This window comes from Sycon ciliatum, chromosome 7 (genome assembly GCF_964019385.1).
Source record: "Sycon ciliatum chromosome 7, ocSycCili1.1, whole genome shotgun sequence".
Taxonomy (NCBI): Eukaryota; Metazoa; Porifera; class Calcarea; order Leucosolenida; family Sycettidae; genus Sycon; species Sycon ciliatum.
This window is the reverse complement of record NC_088649.1, coordinates 9,141,722-9,166,129: the sequence shown is the minus strand read 5'-3', so window position 1 is coordinate 9,166,129 and position 24,408 is coordinate 9,141,722. Positions and strand designations below refer to the sequence as shown.

Below are 24,408 nucleotides of genomic sequence, written 5' to 3'. Positions count from 1 at the left end.
ATTTCGTCCATAGATCATAAGAGTGTATAGAAACACTGGACAAATCGATATTCGTCCTACATTTAATTTAGTCCAAAAGCTCCTTGGACGAAAAAGACGAAATTAAATTCCAGACGAATATTTCTGCTTGTACAGTATCAAGAGTACATAATGCCTAAGAGTGTGCAACTCCAGCTCTGGGGTCTGCGACGGCAGAACTTCACATCACCTGATGAACCTGTATACATTACTTGCACCCCTGTGCATGATGGATACAGGGTTGTACGCAACCCTGCTTTGGGTTCAACTCTCTTGTGGTCACTTTGCACTGTTTGCCGGAGTGTATTGTTAATTAAAGGGGAAGTTAATTAAGGCAAAAATTAAAATTTCACCAGTTGTAGTCTTCGGGGTGCTGAGTCGAATGGTCTTGGTCCGAGAAAGCTGAGACGCTCCCTTCCTACTTGAATCCCAATCGAACTCGCGCACTTCCACCGAAACTGGGTGACTGCGCCCTACTAGATGGGGATTTGTATGCAAAATGTCACTAAAAGCGCCATTTCGTTCTTATAAAAGCACGGATGACCGCGATTGGCCCATATGTTGTAGTCTTTTGGACGCTGAGTCGACTGGTTTTGGTCCGAAAAGGCTGCGATGCAGCGTTCCTCCTTTATTCCCAATCGAACATGGTTGAACAAGTGGTCACGTGCTCCTGGGTGCCCAAATCACCTGGTAACCACGGCAGCAGGCGACAACTTTCCCACCAAGGTTCAACTCGAGTTCAACTCGAGTGACAGGACTGCACCCAAAAAAGGTCAAACAGGCTAGTAAGTTGTACCCTGCAGGCACGGTGACCAGGTGACTGGTGTACGCAGGAGCACGTGACCGCTTCTTCAACCATGTTCGATTGGGAATAAAGGAGGAACGCTGCATCGCAGCCTTTTCGAACCAAAACCAGTCGACTCAGTGTCCAAAAGACTACAACATATGGGCCAATCGCGGTCATCCGTGCTTTTATAAGAACGAAATGGCGCTTTTAGTGACATTTTGCATACAAATCCCCATCTAGTAGGGCGCAGTCACCCAGTTTCGGTGGAAGTGCGCGAGTTCGATTGGGATTCAAGTAGGAAGGGAGCGTCTCAGCTTTCTCGGACCAAGACCATTCGACTCAGCACCCCGAAGACTACAACTGGTGAAATTTTAATTTTTGCCTTAACTTCCCCTTTAACGAGAGAGCTTGGAAGCTCAGGTCCCTACGCTATGCTTTTTCGCCTTGATGACCTAGACAAAAAAGCATAGGGATGTTATAAATTATTATAAATTTCTACTTTTTGTTTTTAGACATATTAAACCTGGGATTCGAACCCGCACTATCGCCCTGCATGCATCCCCCGATACACTTCGCATACATACTAACTCTTCCAAGTTGCTTCACGTTATGATCTTGTATTTGAAAGCCCTATTTGAATATGTATTGTGGCCAGCCGTCTTTGATTGTATGGTACGGTACGGGACAGGTACGGTCGAGGGTAATACGACACCATCTACCGCCTTGATGACGGCAAAAAAAGAATAGGGATGTTATAAATTTTTCAATTTTCCTTTTTTTCAGGCATTACCTGGGATTCGAACCCGCACTATCGCCCTACATGCATTCCCCCATACACTTCGCATTCATACTCATTCTTCCAAGTTGCTTCACGTTATGATCTTGCGTTTGAAAGCCCTATTTGAATAGTGCGGCCAGCTGCATGGGGCCAGCTGTGTTTGATGGTACGGTACGGTACAGGACAGATACGGGATAGCGCCAGGCGTGACACAAACACACAAACAAACACCAAATTAAAGCTGTGTGGACCCTGGCTAGCGCCAGACGTTACTGAAGTAACGTCTTCTGCATAGCTACGTGAATTAAACCTTTTGAAGTATATCACGAGATGTGAAGTTCTGCCGTCGCAGCTCTGTATAGAGGTTGTACAGGCAGCTGCACTCTCTTGGGGTTATGTACTCTTGGGGGTTATGTACTCTTGGGGGTTATGTACTCTTGGGGGTTATGTACTCTTGGGGGTTATGTACTCTTGGGGGTTATGTACTCTTGGGGGTTATGCACTCTTGGGGTTATGCACTCTTGGGGGTTATGTACTCTTGGGGGTTATGTACTCTTGGGGGTTATGCACTCTTGGGGTTATGCACTCTTGGGGGTTATGTACTCTTGGGGGTTATGTACTCTTGGGGGTTATGTACTCTTGGGGGTTATGTACTCTTGGGGTTATGTACTCTTGGGGGTTATGTACTCTTGGGGGTTATGTACTCTTGGGGGTTATGTACTCTTGGGGGTTATGTACTCTTGGGGTTATGTACTCTTGGGGGTTATGTACTCTTGGGGGTTATGTACTCTTGGGGGTTATGTACTCTTGGGGGTTATGTACTCTTGGGGGTTATGCACTCTTGGGGTTATGCACTCTTGGGGGTTATGTACTCTTGGGGGTTATGTACTCTTGGGGGTTATGTACTCTTGGGGTTATGTACTCTTGGGGGTTATGTACTCTTGGGGGTTATGTACTCTTGGGGGTTATGCACTCTTGGGGTTATGCACTCTTGGGGGTTATGTACTCTTGGGGGTTATGTACTCTTGGGGGTTATGTACTCTTGGGGGTTATGCACTCTTGGGGTTATGTACTCTTGGGGGTTATGTACTCTTGGGGGTTATGTACTCTTGGGGGTTATGTACTCTTGGGGGTTATGTACTCTTGGGGTTATGTACTCTTGGGGGTTATGTACTCTTGGGGGTTATGTACTCTTGGGGGTTATGTACTCTTGGGGGTTATGTACTCTTGGGGGTTATGCACTCTTGGGGTTATGCACTCTTGGGGGTTATGTACTCTTGGGGGTTATGTACTCTTGGGGGTTATGTACTCTTGGGGTTATGTACTCTTGGGGGTTATGTACTCTTGGGGGTTATGTACTCTTGGGGGTTATGCACTCTTGGGGTTATGCACTCTTGGGGGTTATGTACTCTTGGGGGTTATGTACTCTTGGGGGTTATGTACTCTTGGGGGTTATGCACTCTTGGGGTTATGTACTCTTGGGGGTTATGTACTCTTGGGGGTTATGTACTCTTGGGGGTTATGTACTCTTGGGGGTTATGTACTCTTGGGGTTATGTACTCTTGGGGGTTATGTACTCTTGGGGGTTATGTACTCTTGGGGGTTATGTACTCTTGGGGGTTATGTACTCTTGGGGGTTATGTACTCTTGGGGGTTATCCCCACTGCGCTGTACGACAAGATCATGGCGCAAGAAGAGCACCTCGATGATGCTCTTGCCTGTGTCCGCAGGGCCAAGAGTCAGGCTCGCTCTGAGGCCAGAAAGGCAATGAAGATAGCTGCCGATACGTTCCGCACCGAACACAGCGAACTCGATCTCGCTATCAGTCTGGCAGAGGAGAAGGGAGCATCAAGCTGGCTTACCTGCCGACCCATCGCTCGCCACGGCTTCGCTTTGTCGAAGGGGGAATTCCGGGATGGCCTCTGCCTCCGTTACGGTTGGACGCCTTCTCGCCTGCCCACCACCTGTGTTTGCGAGAAGGCATTCACCACTGCTCACGCCTTGTCCTGTCCTTTCGGTGGGTTCCCCTCGATCCGCCACAACGAGGTGCGCGACATACTGGCAAGCTCATTGAAGGGTGTCGCCCACAACGTCGCAGTGGAGCCACATCTCCAACCCCTGACTGGGGAGCAGTTTCAGCTCCGGTCAGCATCAACCGAGGATCAAGCTCGTTTGGATGTGGTGGCCAGTGGAGTTTGGGGGGGTCGGTTCGAACGCACTTTTATTGATGTACGGGTGTTCAACCCTTATGCGTCTTCGAACCGCACCTCCTCTCTCTCTGGCTGCTACCGGCACCATGAGCAAGAGAAACGGCGTCGATATGATCGGAGAGTCCGAGAAGTGGAGCGATCCACTTTTCTCCCCTTTGTGCTCTCTTCCACCGGAGGATGCGGCAAGGGTGCCGCTGCACTGGTGAGCCGGATTGCACATCTCCAGTCGCTACGTGGGAGGGAGGCGTATTCTGTGCTAATTGCCCACCTCCGCTGCAGGCTGTCTTTCGCCCTGCTGCGTTCGAGTGTCATGTGTCTGCGTGGGGCTCGCCGAGTTTGGCAGCCTCCAATGGATGGCTGTGCCTCCCTGGCTGTCGTGGAGGCTAGGGTGTCCCGTTGAGCCTTGCCCCGTGATTGTGCGGACTATGCTATGCTTCTCTTGCTGTCTGATCACATGCGACGTCATCATTATGTGATTTGTTTTCAATCCTCCTCAAAAAAAAAAAAAAAAAAAAGTTGATGCCAAAACCGGCAAAACCAAAAAAAAAACAAAAAAAAACTCTTGGGGGTTATGTACTCTTGGGGGTTATGTACTCTTGGGGGTTATGTACTCTTGGGGTTATGTACTCTTGGGGTTATGTACTCTTGGGGTTATGTACTCTTGGGGGTTATGTACTCTTGGGGGTTATGTACTCTTGGGGTTATGTACTCTTGGGGGTTATGTACTCTTGGGGGTTATGTACTCTTGGGGGTTATGTACTCTTGGGGGTTATGTACTCTTGGGGGTTATGTACTCTTGGGGTTATGTACTCTTGGGGGTTATGCACTCTTGGGGGTTATGCACTCTTGGGGGTTATGTACTCTTGGGGGTTATGTACTCTTGGGGTTATGTACTCTTGGGGGTTATGTACTCTTGGGGGTTATGTACTCTTGGGGGTTATGTACTCTTGGGGTTATGTACTCTTGGGGTTATGTACTCTTGGGGGTTATGTACTCTTGGGGGTTATGTACTCTTGGGGGTTATGTACTCTTGGGGGTTATGTACTCTTGGGGTTATGTACTCTTCGGGGTTATGCACTCTTGGGGGTTATGCACTCTTGGGGGTTATGTACTCTTGGGGGTTATGTACTCTTGGGGTTATGTACTCTTGGGGGTTATGTACTCTTGGGGGTTATGTACTCTTGGGGGTTATGTACTCTTGGGGGTTATGTACTCTTGGGGTTATGTACTCTTGGGGTTATGTACTCTTGGGGGTTATGTACTCTTGGGGGTTATGTACTCTTGGGGTTATGTACTCTTGGGGGTTATGTACTCTTGGGGGTTATGTACTCTTGGGGGTTATGTACTCTTGGGGGTTATGTACTCTTGGGGTTATGTACTCTTGGGGGTTATGTACTCTTGGGGGTTATGTACTCTTGGGGGTTATGTACTCTTGGGGGTTATGTACTCTTGGGGGTAATGTACTCTTGGGGGTTATGTACTCTTGGGGGTTATGTACTCTTGGGGGTTATGTACTCTTGGGGGTTATGTACTCTTGGGGGTTATGTACTCTTGGGGGTTATGTACTCTTGGAGGTTATGTACTCTTGGGGTTATGTACTCTTGGGGGTTATGTACTCTTGGGGTTATGTACTCTTGGGGTTATGTACTCTTGGGGTTATGTACTCTTGGGGTTATGTACTCTTGGGGGTTATGTACTCTTGGGGGTTATGTACTCTTGGGGGTTATGTACTCTTGGGGGTTATGTACTCTTGGGGTTATGTACTCTTCGGGGTTATGCACTCTTGGGGGTTATGCACTCTTGGGGGTTATGTACTCTTGGGGGTTATGTACTCTTGGGGTTATGTACTCTTGGGGGTTATGTACTCTTGGGGGTTATGTACTCTTGGGGGTTATGTACTCTTGGGGGTTATGTACTCTTGGGGTTATGTACTCTTGGGGTTATGTACTCTTGGGGGTTATGTACTCTTGGGGGTTATGTACTCTTGGGGTTATGTACTCTTGGGGGTTATGTACTCTTGGGGGTTATGTACTCTTGGGGGTTATGTACTCTTGGGGGTTATGTACTCTTGGGGTTATGTACTCTTGGGGGTTATGTACTCTTGGGGGTTATGTACTCTTGGGGGTTATGTACTCTTGGGGGTTATGTACTCTTGGGGGTAATGTACTCTTGGGGGTTATGTACTCTTGGGGGTTATGTACTCTTGGGGGTTATGTACTCTTGGGGGTTATGTACTCTTGGGGGTTATGTACTCTTGGGGGTTATGTACTCTTGGAGGTTATGTACTCTTGGGGTTATGTACTCTTGGGGGTTATGTACTCTTGGGGTTATGTACTCTTGGGGTTATGTACTCTTGGGGTTATGTACTCTTGGGGTTATGTACTCTTGGGGTTATGTACTCTTGGGGTTATGTACTCTTGGGGTTATGTACTCTTGGGGTTATGCACTCTTGGGGGTTATGTACTCTTGGGGGTTATGTACTCTTGGGGGTTATGTACTCTTGGGGGTTATGTACTCTTGGGGGTTATGTACTCTTGGGGGTTATGTACTCTTGGGGTTATGTACTCTTGGGGGTTATGTACTCTTGGGGTTATGTACTCTTGGGGTTATGTACTCTTGGGGTTATGTACTCTTGGGGTTATGTACTCTTGGGGTTATGTACTCTTGGGGTTATGCACTCTTGGGGGTTATGTACTCTTGGGGGTTATGTACTCTTGGGGGTTATGTACTCTTGGGGGTTATGTACTCTTGGGGGTTATGTACTCTTGGGGGTTATGTACTCTTGGGGTTATGTACTCTTGGGGTTATGTACTCTTGGGGTTATGTACTCTTGGGGGTTATGTACTCTTGGGGGTTATGTACTCTTGGGGGTTATGTACTCTTGGGGGTTATGTACTCTTGGGGTTATGTACTCTTCGGGGTTATGCACTCTTGGGGGTTATGCACTCTTGGGGGTTATGTACTCTTGGGGGTTATGTACTCTTGGGGTTATGTACTCTTGGGGGTTATGTACTCTTGGGGGTTATGTACTCTTGGGGGTTATGTACTCTTGGGGGTTATGTACTCTTGGGGTTATGTACTCTTGGGGTTATGTACTCTTGGGGGTTATGTACTCTTGGGGGTTATGTACTCTTGGGGTTATGTACTCTTGGGGGTTATGTACTCTTGGGGGTTATGTACTCTTGGGGGTTATGTACTCTTGGGGGTTATGTACTCTTGGGGTTATGTACTCTTGGGGGTTATGTACTCTTGGGGGTTATGTACTCTTGGGGGTTATGTACTCTTGGGGGTTATGTACTCTTGGGGGTAATGTACTCTTGGGGGTTATGTACTCTTGGGGGTTATGTACTCTTGGGGGTTATGTACTCTTGGGGGTTATGTACTCTTGGGGGTTATGTACTCTTGGGGGTTATGTACTCTTGGAGGTTATGTACTCTTGGGGTTATGTACTCTTGGGGGTTATGTACTCTTGGGGTTATGTACTCTTGGGGTTATGTACTCTTGGGGTTATGTACTCTTGGGGTTATGTACTCTTGGGGTTATGTACTCTTGGGGTTATGTACTCTTGGGGTTATGTACTCTTGGGGTTATGCACTCTTGGGGGTTATGTACTCTTGGGGGTTATGTACTCTTGGGGGTTATGTACTCTTGGGGGTTATGTACTCTTGGGGGTTATGTACTCTTGGGGGTTATGTACTCTTGGGGTTATGTACTCTTGGGGGTTATGTACTCTTGGGGTTATGTACTCTTGGGGTTATGTACTCTTGGGGTTATGTACTCTTGGGGTTATGTACTCTTGGGGTTATGTACTCTTGGGGTTATGCACTCTTGGGGGTTATGTACTCTTGGGGGTTATGTACTCTTGGGGGTTATGTACTCTTGGGGGTTATGTACTCTTGGGGGTTATGTACTCTTGGGGGTTATGTACTCTTGGGGTTATGTACTCTTGGGGGTTATGTACTCTTGGGGGTTATGTACTCTTGGGGTTATGTACTCTTGGGGGTTATGTACTCTTGGGGTTATGTACTCTTGGGGTTATGTACTCTTGGGGGTTATGTACTCTTGGGGGTTATGTACTCTTGGAGGTTATGTACTCTTGGGGTTATGTACTCTTGGGGGTTATGTACTCTTGGGGTTATGTACTCTTGGGGTTATGTACTCTTGGGGTTATGTACTCTTGGGGTTATGTACTCTTGGGGTTATGTACTCTTGGGGTTATGTACTCTTGGGGTTATGTACTCTTGGGGTTATGCACTCTTGGGGGTTATGTACTCTTGGGGGTTATGTACTCTTGGGGGTTATGTACTCTTGGGGGTTATGTACTCTTGGGGGTTATGTACTCTTGGGGTTATGTACTCTTGGGGTTATGTACTCTTGGGGTTATGTACTCTTGGGGTTATGTACTCTTGGGGTTATGTACTCTTGGGGTTATGTACTCTTGGGGTTATGTACTCTTGGGGTTATGCACTCTTGGGGGTTATGTACTCTTGGGGGTTATGTACTCTTGGGGGTTATGTACTCTTGGGGGTTATGTACTCTTGGGGGTTATGTACTCTTGGGGGTTATGTACTCTTGGGGTTATGTACTCTTGGGGGTTATGTACTCTTGGGGTTATGTACTCTTGGGGTTATGTACTCTTGGGGTTATGTACTCTTGGGGTTATGTACTCTTGGGGGTTATGTACTCTTGGGGTTATGTACTCTTGGGGGTTATGTACTCTTGGGGGTTATGTACTCTTGGGGGTTATGTACTCTTGGGGGTTATGTACTCTTGGGGTTATGTACTCTTGGGGGTTATGTACTCTTGGGGGTTATGTACTCTTGGGGGTTATGTACTCTTGGGGTTATGTACTCTTGGGGGTTATGTACTCTTGGGGGTTATGTACTCTTGGGGGTTATGTACTCTTGGGGGTTATGTACTCTTGGGGTTATGTACTCTTGGGGTTATGTACTCTTGGGGGTTATGTACTCTTGGGGGTTATGTACTCTTGGGGTTATGTACTCTTGGGGTTATGTACTCTTGGGGGTTATGTACTCTTGGGGGTTATGTACTCTTGGGGGTTATGTACTCTTGGGGGTTATGTACTCTTGGGGGTTATGTACTCTTGGGGGTTATGTACTCTTGGGGGTTATGTACTCTTGGGGGTTATGTACTCTTGGGGGTTATGTACTCTTGGGGGTTATGTACTCTTGGGGTTATGTACTCTTCGGGGTTATGCACTCTTGGGGGTTATGCACTCTTGGGGGTTATGTACTCTTGGGGGTTATGTACTCTTGGGGTTATGTACTCTTGGGGGTTATGTACTCTTGGGGGTTATGTACTCTTGGGGGTTATGTACTCTTGGGGGTTATGTACTCTTGGGGTTATGTACTCTTGGGGTTATGTACTCTTGGGGGTTATGTACTCTTGGGGGTTATGTACTCTTGGGGTTATGTACTCTTGGGGGTTATGTACTCTTGGGGGTTATGTACTCTTGGGGGTTATGTACTCTTGGGGGTTATGTACTCTTGGGGTTATGTACTCTTGGGGGTTATGTACTCTTGGGGGTTATGTACTCTTGGGGGTTATGTACTCTTGGGGGTTATGTACTCTTGGGGGTAATGTACTCTTGGGGGTTATGTACTCTTGGGGGTTATGTACTCTTGGGGGTTATGTACTCTTGGGGGTTATGTACTCTTGGGGGTTATGTACTCTTGGGGGTTATGTACTCTTGGAGGTTATGTACTCTTGGGGTTATGTACTCTTGGGGGTTATGTACTCTTGGGGGTTATGTACTCTTGGGGTTATGTACTCTTGGGGGTTATGTACTCTTGGGGGTTATGTACTCTTGGGGGTTATGTACTCTTGGGGTTATGTACTCTTGGGGGTTATGTACTCTTGGGGGTTATGTACTCTTGGGGTTATGTACTCTTGGGGGTTATGTACTCTTGGGGGTTATGTACTCTTGGGGGTTATGTACTCTTGGGGGTTATGTACTCTTGGGGGTTATGTACTCTTGGGGTTATGTACTCTTGGGGGTTATGCACTCTTGGGGGTTATGCACTCTTGGGGGTTATGTACTCTTGGGGGTTATGTACTCTTGGGGTTATGTACTCTTGGGGGTTATGTACTCTTGGGGGTTATGTACTCTTGGGGGTTATGTACTCTTGGGGTTATGTACTCTTGGGGTTATGTACTCTTGGGGGTTATGTACTCTTGGGGGTTATGTACTCTTGGGGTTATGTACTCTTGGGGTTATGCACTCTTGGGGGTTATGTACTCTTGGGGGTTATGTACTCTTGGGGGTTATGTACTCTTGGGGGTTATGTACTCTTGGGGGTTATGTACTCTTGGGGGTTATGTACTCTTGGGGTTATGTACTCTTGGGGGTTATGTACTCTTGGGGTTATGTACTCTTGGGGTTATGTACTCTTGGGGTTATGTACTCTTGGGGTTATGTACTCTTGGGGTTATGTACTCTTGGGGTTATGCACTCTTGGGGGTTATGTACTCTTGGGGGTTATGTACTCTTGGGGGTTATGTACTCTTGGGGGTTATGTACTCTTGGGGGTTATGTACTCTTGGGGGTTATGTACTCTTGGGGTTATGTACTCTTGGGGTTATGTACTCTTGGGGTTATGTACTCTTGGGGGTTATGTACTCTTGGGGGTTATGTACTCTTGGGGGTTATGTACTCTTGGGGGTTATGTACTCTTGGGGTTATGTACTCTTCGGGGTTATGCACTCTTGGGGGTTATGCACTCTTGGGGGTTATGTACTCTTGGGGGTTATGTACTCTTGGGGTTATGTACTCTTGGGGGTTATGTACTCTTGGGGGTTATGTACTCTTGGGGGTTATGTACTCTTGGGGGTTATGTACTCTTGGGGTTATGTACTCTTGGGGTTATGTACTCTTGGGGGTTATGTACTCTTGGGGGTTATGTACTCTTGGGGTTATGTACTCTTGGGGGTTATGTACTCTTGGGGGTTATGTACTCTTGGGGGTTATGTACTCTTGGGGGTTATGTACTCTTGGGGTTATGTACTCTTGGGGGTTATGTACTCTTGGGGGTTATGTACTCTTGGGGGTTATGTACTCTTGGGGGTTATGTACTCTTGGGGGTAATGTACTCTTGGGGGTTATGTACTCTTGGGGGTTATGTACTCTTGGGGGTTATGTACTCTTGGGGGTTATGTACTCTTGGGGGTTATGTACTCTTGGGGGTTATGTACTCTTGGAGGTTATGTACTCTTGGGGTTATGTACTCTTGGGGGTTATGTACTCTTGGGGTTATGTACTCTTGGGGTTATGTACTCTTGGGGTTATGTACTCTTGGGGTTATGTACTCTTGGGGTTATGTACTCTTGGGGTTATGTACTCTTGGGGTTATGTACTCTTGGGGTTATGCACTCTTGGGGGTTATGTACTCTTGGGGGTTATGTACTCTTGGGGGTTATGTACTCTTGGGGGTTATGTACTCTTGGGGGTTATGTACTCTTGGGGGTTATGTACTCTTGGGGTTATGTACTCTTGGGGGTTATGTACTCTTGGGGTTATGTACTCTTGGGGTTATGTACTCTTGGGGTTATGTACTCTTGGGGTTATGTACTCTTGGGGTTATGTACTCTTGGGGTTATGCACTCTTGGGGGTTATGTACTCTTGGGGGTTATGTACTCTTGGGGGTTATGTACTCTTGGGGGTTATGTACTCTTGGGGGTTATGTACTCTTGGGGGTTATGTACTCTTGGGGTTATGTACTCTTGGGGTTATGTACTCTTGGGGGTTATGTACTCTTGGGGGTTATGTACTCTTGGGGTTATGTACTCTTGGGGTTATGTACTCTTGGGGTTATGTACTCTTGGGGTTATGTACTCTTGGGGTTATGTACTCTTGGGGTTATGCACTCTTGGGGGTTATGTACTCTTGGGGGTTATGTACTCTTGGGGGTTATGTACTCTTGGGGGTTATGTACTCTTGGGGGTTATGTACTCTTGGGGGTTATGTACTCTTGGGGTTATGTACTCTTGGGGTTATGTACTCTTGGGGTTATGTACTCTTGGGGGTTATGTACTCTTGGGGGTTATGTACTCTTGGGGGTTATGTACTCTTGGGGGTTATGTACTCTTGGGGTTATGTACTCTTCGGGGTTATGCACTCTTGGGGGTTATGCACTCTTGGGGGTTATGTACTCTTGGGGGTTATGTACTCTTGGGGTTATGTACTCTTGGGGGTTATGTACTCTTGGGGGTTATGTACTCTTGGGGGTTATGTACTCTTGGGGGTTATGTACTCTTGGGGTTATGTACTCTTGGGGTTATGTACTCTTGGGGGTTATGTACTCTTGGGGGTTATGTACTCTTGGGGTTATGTACTCTTGGGGGTTATGTACTCTTGGGGGTTATGTACTCTTGGGGGTTATGTACTCTTGGGGGTTATGTACTCTTGGGGTTATGTACTCTTGGGGGTTATGTACTCTTGGGGGTTATGTACTCTTGGGGGTTATGTACTCTTGGGGGTTATGTACTCTTGGGGGTAATGTACTCTTGGGGGTTATGTACTCTTGGGGGTTATGTACTCTTGGGGGTTATGTACTCTTGGGGGTTATGTACTCTTGGGGGTTATGTACTCTTGGGGGTTATGTACTCTTGGAGGTTATGTACTCTTGGGGTTATGTACTCTTGGGGGTTATGTACTCTTGGGGTTATGTACTCTTGGGGTTATGTACTCTTGGGGTTATGTACTCTTGGGGTTATGTACTCTTGGGGTTATGTACTCTTGGGGTTATGTACTCTTGGGGTTATGTACTCTTGGGGTTATGCACTCTTGGGGGTTATGTACTCTTGGGGGTTATGTACTCTTGGGGGTTATGTACTCTTGGGGGTTATGTACTCTTGGGGGTTATGTACTCTTGGGGGTTATGTACTCTTGGGGTTATGTACTCTTGGGGGTTATGTACTCTTGGGGTTATGTACTCTTGGGGTTATGTACTCTTGGGGTTATGTACTCTTGGGGTTATGTACTCTTGGGGTTATGTACTCTTGGGGTTATGCACTCTTGGGGGTTATGTACTCTTGGGGGTTATGTACTCTTGGGGGTTATGTACTCTTGGGGGTTATGTACTCTTGGGGGTTATGTACTCTTGGGGGTTATGTACTCTTGGGGTTATGTACTCTTGGGGTTATGTACTCTTGGGGGTTATGTACTCTTGGGGGTTATGTACTCTTGGGGGTTATGTACTCTTGGGGTTATGTACTCTTGGGGTTATGTACTCTTGGGGTTATGTACTCTTGGGGTTATGTACTCTTGGGGTTATGTACTCTTGGGGTTATGTACTCTTGGGGTTATGCACTCTTGGGGGTTATGTACTCTTGGGGGTTATGTACTCTTGGGGGTTATGTACTCTTGGGGGTTATGTACTCTTGGGGGTTATGTACTCTTGGGGTTATGTACTCTTGGGGTTATGTACTCTTGGGGGTTATGTACTCTTGGGGGTTATGTACTCTTGGGGGTTATGTACTCTTGGGGTTATGTACTCTTGGGGTTATGTACTCTTGGGGGTTATGTACTCTTGGGGGTTATGTACTCTTGGGGGTTATGTACTCTTGGGGGTTATGTACTCTTGGGGTTATGTACTCTTGGGGGTTATGTACTCTTGGGGGTTATGTACTCTTGGGGGTTATGTACTCTTGGGGGTTATGTACTCTTGGGGTTATGTACTCTTGGGGGTTATGTACTCTTGGGGGTTATGTACTCTTGGGGGTTATGTACTCTTGGGGTTAGAGAGGTTTTAAAGCTGCACGTGATTTTTCAAGTGACGAGAAAGTTCAGCTCGCATTATTTGCCTCACGCGTTGGAAAACAACGCGAGTGACCTGCAGCTCATGTCGAAATTTGGAGTTTTATGCCGACTTCGTTGTGAAATTGCGCGTCACGTCAGAAATAACATGCAGCTTAACATTTCTGTTACTTGGCATCAATGTTCTTGATGTGTTTGTTTGCTACCCCTTCTGTTTGCGCCCCTCTCCGTCCCTCTTTGCACTCCAGTGGTCCCCAGTGGCTCTACAGCAAAAGCTCTCTGCTGGGAGCAAGATACCAGCCGCTCATCGGAATCGGCTTCTACCTGCAATGGACTGGTCAACAGTGCTTCTACCTGAACAGGCACGGGCTCGTGATCGCTCGACCAGGCTTCCATAACTACAGGGGCGCCATCTGCCAGAAGCGCAGAAGAGGTACGACGGAGCTATATCAGATGACAGTAACTGCCTTGCTGTGTACAGTGCTGGCAACTGAAATCCGAACCCTGAGCGGCGGTGCGCTCACATTGCAAAGACCCAACACGGGATAGTGAAACTACGAAATAGAGACCGCTAGAATGTGAACGCATTGCTAAAGGGTCGGATTTCAGTTGCCAGCACTGTGTAATCAAGGGTGTAGCTCACACATCAGTGGTGGGGGGACCATGTACCGTATTTTACCGGTTCTAGGTCGACCTTTTAAAATACCGTAAGGCCATCATTTTTTATAGCTATGTTTCGCGTCGTCCGCACGCATACGTTTTGATTTTTTTCGGAAAAAAATAAAAAAATCTTACATGCACGGTGAGTGTACGATCGTGCGAGTCATCAGTGTGGACTGGTTGCATACGGCTAAGCTGAGATTCAGAAATGGCCCTAGGCCAGCGTTGGTAAATCGTTTGTTCGGCATCTGGGAGCAATATTCTATGAGCTAACACCAGACAGCATTGATCACCTCAAGCTGAGAGGATGCGTCGTTCCGGAGGTCTTTTCTGCACCGCTGCCGAAATCTGAGTACAATAATCCAGCGAAGCATAGGCACCAACGGTTGCCTCCTCTGTCCAAAGTGAATATTTACTCATGCTGATAACCCAGATGTTGTGCTTCTATGTATGATTTTTCTTTCGAATGTACACCATGCACGAGCTATTGTGCTATGTACAGTGCATACACCTCTAGCTCTCTGATGAGCCTTTTTTTATTATTTTGCAACTTTTTTATTTTTTCCACCTCTCGCATATGATTCTGGAAGTTGAACTGACGCGAAACATAGATATAAAAAATGATGGCCTAAAGTCTTGTATAAAAGCCGCGGCTTCTATGACTTTCTTGGTGAAATTTTGCAGGCTTCTATGCAAGACAGGTATTTCTATGTATGTCAACACTAAAACCAGGCTTATGTGTGATCTGTTGGGCCCAAAATTGCGGCTTCTATTCGAGGGCAGCTTCTATTCGAGGGCGGCTTCTATTCAAGTGCGGCTTTTAGGCCATGGTGAAAATTATCTTTGATTCTCAAGTACGCGCGCACCGATTTTTGGCGGCGCACCGACGAATATTTTTATTTCTATGCATGCATATGCGGGCATGAAAACGGTCAATGCGAAAGGCATGAATCAGGGAGTAGTAAAATACCGGTATTTTTCTACTCCTGGCCTGAATTATTATTAACATGTGACGTCATGGCCATGTACATATGTGTGACCCTATCTTTGGAAATAAAAAAATTGTGGGAAATGAATTAAAAAATCGCTCGCTCGCACCGATTTTCACAGGCTCATGACCTGAGAATCAACTTTATTTTTTACCATGGCCTTATACAAGACTTTACGGTAATGACCTAACACCCGACCTAAAAGGGGGAGTCGACTTACAACCGGGGTATAACTGCCCTTAACCCGGGAAATCGAGACCCCACGTTTCAACGGGAGGTCGACTTATAACCTTGATAGCCGCCATTTTGCCTATGTAGTACGACGGCCGTTTGCCTGTGCGGTGATCGGACTATGCTGATAATACACGAGCTACACACCTGATGGTTATCGATGTGTAACTTCGGAGGGTTCTTTTGCGGACAACTCTGACCACCTTGTTATGGACACCCGGGCAAATGAGCGTCATAGCAAGCGTCAAGTGAAAAGTCAGACTATCGATCAAGCGGGCAAGGAGCAACGTCTTTTTTTTAAAGGCTTCTACCCTGGACTGTCCCCAGGGAAAATCGTGGAAGAAAAGCTCAAAATCTGCGGCATAACTTGCGGTCAATATTGGCACAATTTGCGGCAAAATTTGCGACCTTTTTGGTGAACTTGCAAATAGATTTGCCAATCGACCGGTTTGCCTGCCAGAAAACTGCCTATTTTTCATAAAGAAGCGGGTTGACAGAGTGAAAAGGAAATTTACACCATGAAATTCATACACTTCAGGAGTCCTAATTTGTCTGCCACTCACATGTACAGACTCTGGAGAGAAAAGACCTTCACCATGTCATGCAGGGGCAGTCTTTTGATATTTTCATGCATGAAAAATTTGCATGCGCGAAATAGCGATTTTCACCCGGGGACAGCCTGGAAACTGTGCCGTGGGCCCTTTTTTTGAAAGAACTAGTCAATATTCAGATGTGTTGTTCCCAAGCCTGTTTGCGACCGATTTAGAACTGCTACACACCGCTTTAGGAGCTGAATCTACGCCTTCGTCCACAGAGGTGGTGGCACCCATACGAATAGGGAAAAACTCGGCCTCGCGAGCCGTGAATTTTTTAGAACTGTTATTTGAGTGAATTCCTATCAATTCGTGGCCGGATTAGAACCAGGCTTCGACTACTGTACAAGCAGAAAATTTCGTCGGTCAATAATTTCGTCCAACTCCAAAGAAAGGGGGTTCGTCCGGTTGTAAATTTCGTCCATGGATCATAAGAGTGTATTGAAAAGCTGGACAAATCAATATTAGTCCGGCATTTAATTTAGTCCAACAGCTCGTTGGACAAAAAAGACGAAATTAAATTCCGGACGAATATTTCTGCTTGTACAGTATAACTTCTATTTGTGGCCGAACCAGAACCAGGTTTGGAGTATAACTTGGCCAGACTCAGGATTGAAGAATGGAGAACCCTTGCTCGTTGCTGTATGGCGGTCGCATTTCTTTGCCGGTTTGCAGATGTCACGTGCATGCCCTTAAGTCATATATGTACCTGTATGTGACTTTGCGTGCCCACAACCTATGCAGATGTAGGCGTCCGCTGCCCAAAATGCAATGTGGAGCAGGGCAGTCCCAAAGAAACGCGCCTGGTTCAACGGGCTCTCTGCAACGACTTAGGTAAGGTCCATAGTGAACTGGTTCAGGATCGGTGGAAGCAGTCTTTGATTGGACAGTGGCCATATCGTTGCCTTTCATTCTCTGTGTACGAGATAATAGAAGGGAGCACATTGCCTCCTCGGCAGAAAATACAATAGTAATAGGTTTTTCATTTGACCCGACGAGACCACACTACGCTTGCAGACCACAGCACGAACAGTTCACCAGCCACACTCCACGAAGGCAAGTAGTATTACTCCTGACAAGTCTTGTTTCGTTCCATAAAGTTGATGACGGGGAACTCATCAGGGGAGGAGCAGTTGTCGAATGAAGGGGTTAAGCTGAATAATGCTATTCTAGAAAATACAATGTTGGTGGCAAAGAGGTGGTATGGACATGCCGCCTGATCAACCGGACCGGTTCCGCCAGGCTTGTGCGGGTTGTATTGAAGCCTACATGAAAATGCTGGCCGCGTTAATTTGATAAGGGGGAACGGCCACCAACTTCATCTTGCCTTACACAAGTGAACAGCTCCGACCGAGGCTGCTGCAATCACAATTCTGTGCTTCGTTTGCTTCTGAGGCTGATTCAAGTCTGTGAAGACGTCTTCCGTAGGTATGTGCAATGTGCTCATAAATTTTTTTTTTAAACTCCAAACAAAGCTATCTGATATTGTTCTCGTCACTGTACAGCATCATGGCACACTATACATTAGGGACCGGCGGATTCTGCTCGAAACGGTGGCAGATTCTGCTCGAAAAGCAGTGAACTATCTCAGTCGCCACAATGCAGTTACTGTAAAAAGAAGAAATTTTAGCATTCGTCAGAAATTATAATAGTTTCGTACTTTCTGTCAGAGTTTTCGGAATAAATTAAAATTAATGGGCTAGAACGTCAACAGTGTTCTAGCCAGGGGGGGGGGGTGCGCAGCTCCCCCCCCCCCCCCCCCCCGTGAAAAAGTGCCGCCTGTCTGTCTGTCTGCCGGTGCATCCGTCCATCTGTCTCTTTCTCTCTGCATGTTTGTGTGTGTATGTGCACGTGCACACGCATGTGTGTGTGTGTGTGTGTATGTTCGTGTGTGTGTGGTGTGACCTATATCTGTCCTGCTGAACGTGCAGCTGTTCAGGCCAAGGTGGAAAACGAGACAAGCACTCACTACTTTCTGGACGTCCAGGCCATCTGCTCCAACAGCTCCGCCGCCTACGAATCCCTCTCGCGCGATTACCGCATACGGCCGCAAGCAGCCTCCAGGTGCACTCCGGTGGAGAGGAGACCGAAATCGAAGCTGCTCGCCGTGCAGAAATCACTGTCGAGCCCAATGAGAGCCCGCTGTCCGCAGCCCTGCGGTGCCATGCTGCAGGTCGGCGGCAGGTACCTGGTTTCCGGCACGGTGCACCGTACCACCAAGGAGTTTGCCCTTTACTCCAGCGGGGCGCTGCGCTGGCCTAGGGCTAGGAGTATCGTCGACAGCACCACCTCCACAAACACCGCATGCTGACGATAGACGCCGGCAAGAGCTAGGCGCTCATCAAGCTCTGCACTTTCAGAACATTTATCCAGGGAAAGTTAGTCCGCTGGGAAGCTATTAAGCGCGCAGAGCGCGTAATTCCATTCTAGTTTTTAGTTTATTTTAGCCTTGTTTTTGTTCTTTTGGACATTTGCACACTATCCTTGATTTGCTCCGAAGTTTGCTAATTAACTTAGCTTGATAGTACCTGTACAAGGCATGTTTACACATGGAATTTTTCTGTGTGAGCTTGAGGAACACATCCAATTGAAGCGCTGTATGAGAAATTGCCCTGTAGCGATGCTCTTGGTACAAAGTACAAGTTTTAAAGCAATCCGAATATCCAGGTGTTTGGGCTTTTAGTTGATGGTATTTTTACAAATATGTAAATTCTACTTTTGTTCTGTCCGCTTTCTGTTCTGGGTGGCAACTGGCAACATTAATTTTTTTAAATGTTGACAGTGGAAAGAGAGAAAATAGATCTGCTTTCTGCAAAGTAAGGGTGCGTTCTTAAATTCTCTAGCTTCTAGGAGAAGAAGACAAGAGAAGTCGAAGAAACTGGGATACTTCAAGAACGGGTCTCGAAGAATTCGGAGATATTTTGCAGGTGTCAAGCAAAATGAAGCGCCAAAGGGGCCGCGATCTTCAGTGCTACGAATATAGTATGCCCTGTGCGTATGCGAAAAGGGAAATGCGTACACTCATGATCAATACGTGGCTTTTAGCCTAGTTCGCATGCGCTGATCCCAAACCGCGGGAATCTCCTAGTTCCAACCACCTCTGAAGCTTGGAGAGCTTTGGAGAGCCTCCCAAAATTCGGAGAGGATATAAGAACAGCTCTCGAACTTTTCGGAGAGTCTCCAACTTTTCCGAGAGGATTTAAGAACGCACCCTAGTTTTACTGATCACTGCGAAAACTCACATTCCGCGGGCAAAACTGTGAATTCCACGGTATACTGCTATTTCTGCAGAAATTAAAAAAATGAGTCCAGTGCATTTTGAAGTGGGCACTCTTTGTCGAAATTTGGGTGGAATTGTGATTTGTTCGACGGGAACATGCTGTGTTTTGAACTTTTCTTTCTTTTCAATGCCCCATAAGTTAGTTAGTTGATAACCCCTCTTAAAATCCGGCTCATCTGGAAATCCTTATACAGATATCCGGACAGGTTGGACGCCATACAAGTCACTTACCACAAACGGAGAGCATCTCTTCACCCACACGAGCTCTTTCTCCACGCTGAAGGGAAATCCTTTTAGTCTAAAAGAGCTGTTGCGTCAGCCATTTTGCTTTCACTGCGACCAACTGAGAAGTTGCGTGCTAGCTTTGCGTGAGTTCCAAGAAACGTATAATGCAATCTAGCAATCTACCAACTATGTCAGAAAGAACGGTCTCAGTGAGGTTCTTGCAGTTCCATCTGGAGAAAAAAAAAACGGCGCCTGACCATCATCGCCAGGTATTGAGAAAATGATGCTGTGAAAGCCAAAATTGAGCAGCCAGTGACTCACCGTACAAGATGAACTGTAATGCGCTAAAACTGAGACGTGAACTGTCTCACCATGATCTGTTGACATAGTGAAAAATTCTGAAATGATCTGTTGCCAACACATGGTAGAGGCTAGAGGGGCAGGCAAAAGCCAATGGCAATGCGCCGATGCACTGAGAGATGATGGTGCAGCACGCGGACCCGAAACTTGGAGGTGAAACATATCGCCTGGCCTAATCAAGGTGGGGAAGCTAGCAGCTGCCGTACCCATTCACCGTGAAGCAAATGCAGGCGAAAAGATGTGTTATCACATCATACGGGAGGGAGCGCCCGACGGTCCACGCCCTGGTGCCAACGCACTGCGAGGTGACTGATCTGTGAGGGATGCCGACAACGCAGCTGTCACCATCACTACGAGGTGGTTTGGCTTTTTTTAACATGGTTGTAAAATGACGTTTTTTCAGTCACTTCTAGACATGCTACGTCCAAATGAATTGTTGCAAGTGGAAGTGCTATCCTTCATGCCCGTTGTGTTCAAAAATGGGAATGATCCCACTTTGGAAAGTGTCTTGAATCATGTCCAACTTTCATAGTATTCTCAGGATCCAAATAATTGGTGTGTCATTTTTTAACAAATTTGTAAAATGGCATCACAAACTGGGATATTCGGTCATCAATGTTCTGCAGTTGATAGATATCAATTCAAGGATTGCTAGTGGATGAAAATTAATCTGTCAACAGAGGAGTGAACTGCATTGTATGCTGCGAAAGCCGTGTTTTTGTATTTGTAACTAGTGGCTGTGTTATACGGTGGAATTGGATAGATAGCATAGCATCGCAGCGATGTTTTCGTTCTCACAGAGTGTATTCCGTGACCTACTGTTCTTCATTACTGTCTCTAGTGATGGCAAGACGGCCTGACGTCGTCCAAAGGCCGTGCAGAAGCAATTCACTGCCCTCCTCGTCCATTCAGGGGCTCATTTTACACATTTTACACAAAATGGCAAAGCACCCACCACTAGTTATACCAACGTGGCAGGGAGAATTAAATTATACGCACCAAATTTTCTGGTCAATGTTGATCTACAATAAACTGGCTCTCATTTGCCACCACCCATGTTTCGATACAGCCATCCGGAGCAGAGAAACAGCCAGAAGAAAAGCAAATTTTACACATTTGTTAAAAAATGCCAAATGTTAAAAAAAGCCAAATCACCTCGTAGTGTCTTAGTACTACTAAGACACTAGTGTAGCAGGGTCATCACTACTAATACTATAGAGTATAGTAATAGTAGTGATGACCCTGCTACATGAATATTTCACTCTTCTCCAGCTTAGCAGGGATGAGACACCAACAACACCATTAAGTTAATTAAACAAAATTAATAACACTTACTAGCCAGCTTCATATCAGTACATGTACTGATTGTACATGAATTACTGTATTACACAGACAGAAGAACGAGCAGATGCTGTTTCGTAACGAGTTTCACGAACTGAATAGATCATCACCACCACCACCACCCCACGCACACACTACATTGTCACATAGCACAACTCAACAATTCGCTACCCTGTTATTGAGCACTCCTGCTCGTTTGGTCTCGCGAATCCAAATAAAATCAACCAATCAATCATCATCAGCCGAACATTGACTTTTTCAGTTTGCCTTCGGCAAATAATTGAGCCCTCTACGGACGGTGGACTTCACAATTCACCATGATTGTCATGGTCACCATGATTGTCATGGTAACTATGACAGTGATGTTGATCACCTGCCAAGCTCGCTGTGTGTTATCTTTTGTAATGCTTTGTTGTGACTGGACCTCGATGCGATCGGCTCAGCCAGTCACTCCGCGCTTCGCTGATGGGACCTAACGAAGTCGAAACTGGCAGCTAACTGTCAGGAGGTCGAGCACAATGATTTTGAGGCAAGGATGGCTGGTCTGCTTTTTTTCTATTTTCCGCATTCCAGTACTTGTTCTTCCTTGTTCTTCCCTTCTTTTTACCAGTGGCAGTGGGGCCATTGTTATTAGGCCGCTTTTAAAGCCTGTTTTGGAACTCCACTTTTGGTGAAGTCAACAACCCGGCCCATTATCTCTAAACTACTTGAGAAGATCGTCCAACGCCAACTCGTCAGCCACCTTCGAACCAACCAGTGCCTCCGTCCCTATTACCCAATTTGCCTACCGTCAGCACCACTCCACTGAGGATGCCCTCTGCCTTCTAACTGACAGTCTCTTCGCTGCCAAGGACAGGGGAAATGTGACCGGACTATGCACATTGGACATGTCCAAAGCATTCGACAAAGTCCGCCACACACAGCTCATTGTCCATCTGTTTGATGTCGGTGTGTGCGAATCGGCCCTCACCTGGTTTGCCATGCAGCTACCTAACTGCGCGAGAGCAGATGGTCTGCATCGGGCCAACCACGAGTCAGGCCACTCCCTGCACGTGTGGTGTACCACAAGGATCTGTGCTAGGTCCTGTTCTATTTTCCATTTACACCCGCGACGTCCCCTCCGTCCTGCACCCTGTACCCAGCATCCAGTTTGCGGACGACATAGCATTGTATTCCTCGCAGAGTTCTGTTGGGACTGTCTCTGCTATGCTTACGACAGCAGTCACCAACCTAGCTGTTTGGCTACAGGCGAGGGGCCTTGTCCTCAACCCTACCAAAAGCCGTGCTGTGACCTTTCTTCCTCACCGACAGGTGGACAACCCTCTCGTAACTGTCCAGTGTCGTGGAGTAGCCGTTCCAACATACCTCGGTGTTGTCCTTGACAGTAAGCTTTCATGGGACGCTCAAGTCGACCGAATTGTCAGCAAGACTACCCGTAAGATTGGTGCGCTGTGGCGAGCACGTCGCTCCCTATCCCGATCTGCACGGCGTCTCTTCGTCCAGGCTGTTGTCATCCCTGACATAGTCTATGGCAGTAACGCCTTCTTCCCCGCGCTCCTTGGTCGCCAGCTTGATCGCATGGGTCTGCTACAGAACAGGGCTATCCAAGCTATCGACGGTCACCCACCCTACACAACCGTGCATCTCCTGCTGGTGCAGCACAGCCTGTACCGGATAGGCGAACTCAGCAAGCGCAAGCTACTAGTACTACAAAAGAGGTGCCTCCACGGGAAAGCTAGTGCCACGTTGTCTGTACAGTGCGTCAGATCTGCTGGCAGGAGAACTCGTCCTCAGAGGTCCAGTGGTCTGCTCAGCCAGCCATCCTCCATCCGCTCTGGCGTTTCTCGGCCGTCCGTCGCAGGATCTGCACTCTGGAACCTGCTGCCGGATGATGTTCGGACCATAGCAAAACAGAATGGGTTTAGCATAAGTTGCCTACCGTATTGTTGCTCAGACTAGCCCGCCCCCTAGCTCTCCTCGACCACCCTGTCACCCCTGATACTCGCTTGACTCCTCTGTCAGATACTTCTTCATTCGTCATTTCCTGTCCTCTCTTTTCTAAATGCGGCTTATCCATTCGCCTTTTTATCATTGGGCCTAGTTCCCGTTTATTGTGCGAATTAAAATAAACCAACCAACCAACCAACCAACAACAACAACAACAACAACAACAACAACAACAACAACAACAACAACAACAACAACAACAACAACAACAACAACAACAACAACAACAACAACAACAACAACAACAACAACAACAACAACAACAACAACAACAACAACAACAACAACAACAAAAACAACAAATTATGCCCCACCACATATACTCTCGCTGCATACTGCTAGCAGCGTGCATCCTTCGTATAATTTACGTCGCTCTCGTACTTGGCACTTGCCAACTCCGCGGACTGATCGCTGTCTCCATTCTCCCCTGTACAAGGCCCTTCATTACTTTAATTGCTTGCCCACCCAGCTTCGCGAAATCCCTTCTCGTACTCTCTTCAAATCCCCTGATATCCCTGCTGTTACACAACTCTGTATGCTCGTGTAGCGACCACCCCTGCCCGTACACTTAAGTAGTCATTAACCCCTAGGCTCTGCCCACCCAATTCTTCCTCACTCTTTCTCCTCTCTCACACTATTATCTCTTATTGGCCAGTGGCTATCGTGAGAATAAAGATTTGAAACAACAACGACAAGGATTGTGTTGACATAATTTATTTATACATTTGCATTGCGCTACATGTATAAGAACTCTGAAGTCTCGTCATGCCGCTTGTATTGGCACGAACTTACGCGGCGTGCAGTAACGAATTTCAATCACCTCGTGCAATTTCCCATGGCCTCTGCCAGGCTCTCCTGGCGAAGACTACAATAGCATAGAAGGCGCTTTGCACATAGACTTCTATCAATGTATCATAAGATAGTCGTCTATCATGCTGTGTGATGAGTGTTTTTCGTTAGAGGATCCATGGCTTGCCGGCCTCCGCTATTCATGCGAGTTCTGTATGAACAAGACAGTAACTGAGTTCGTGGACTGCCTGGCGGTAGGACTCCATCAAATCCATCAGCTGCATCGAGCGAGCAAGATGTTCTCTTCCTCTTGCAATAGGCTGACACGTACACGGCCTCTATCGACTCGAGAACGAGATTGACA

General features: G+C 47.0%; 1 protein-coding gene across 1 annotated transcript in view; it reads left to right on the top strand.

The window, feature by feature from the left end:
* LOC135821898 (uncharacterized) overlaps positions 1-18,757 on the top strand; it is a 29,199-nt gene extending 10,442 nt beyond the window's left edge. Inside the window, exons 4-6 of the mRNA XM_065334893.1 lie at positions 13,818-14,002; positions 16,787-16,876; positions 17,974-18,757. Coding sequence (XP_065190965.1) covers positions 13,818-14,002; positions 16,787-16,876; positions 17,974-18,353 — 655 coding nt within the window. The 3' untranslated portion in view covers positions 18,354-18,757. The remainder of the gene's footprint in view (positions 1-13,817; positions 14,003-16,786; positions 16,877-17,973) is intronic.
* Positions 18,758-24,408: the final 5,651 nt, after the last annotated feature.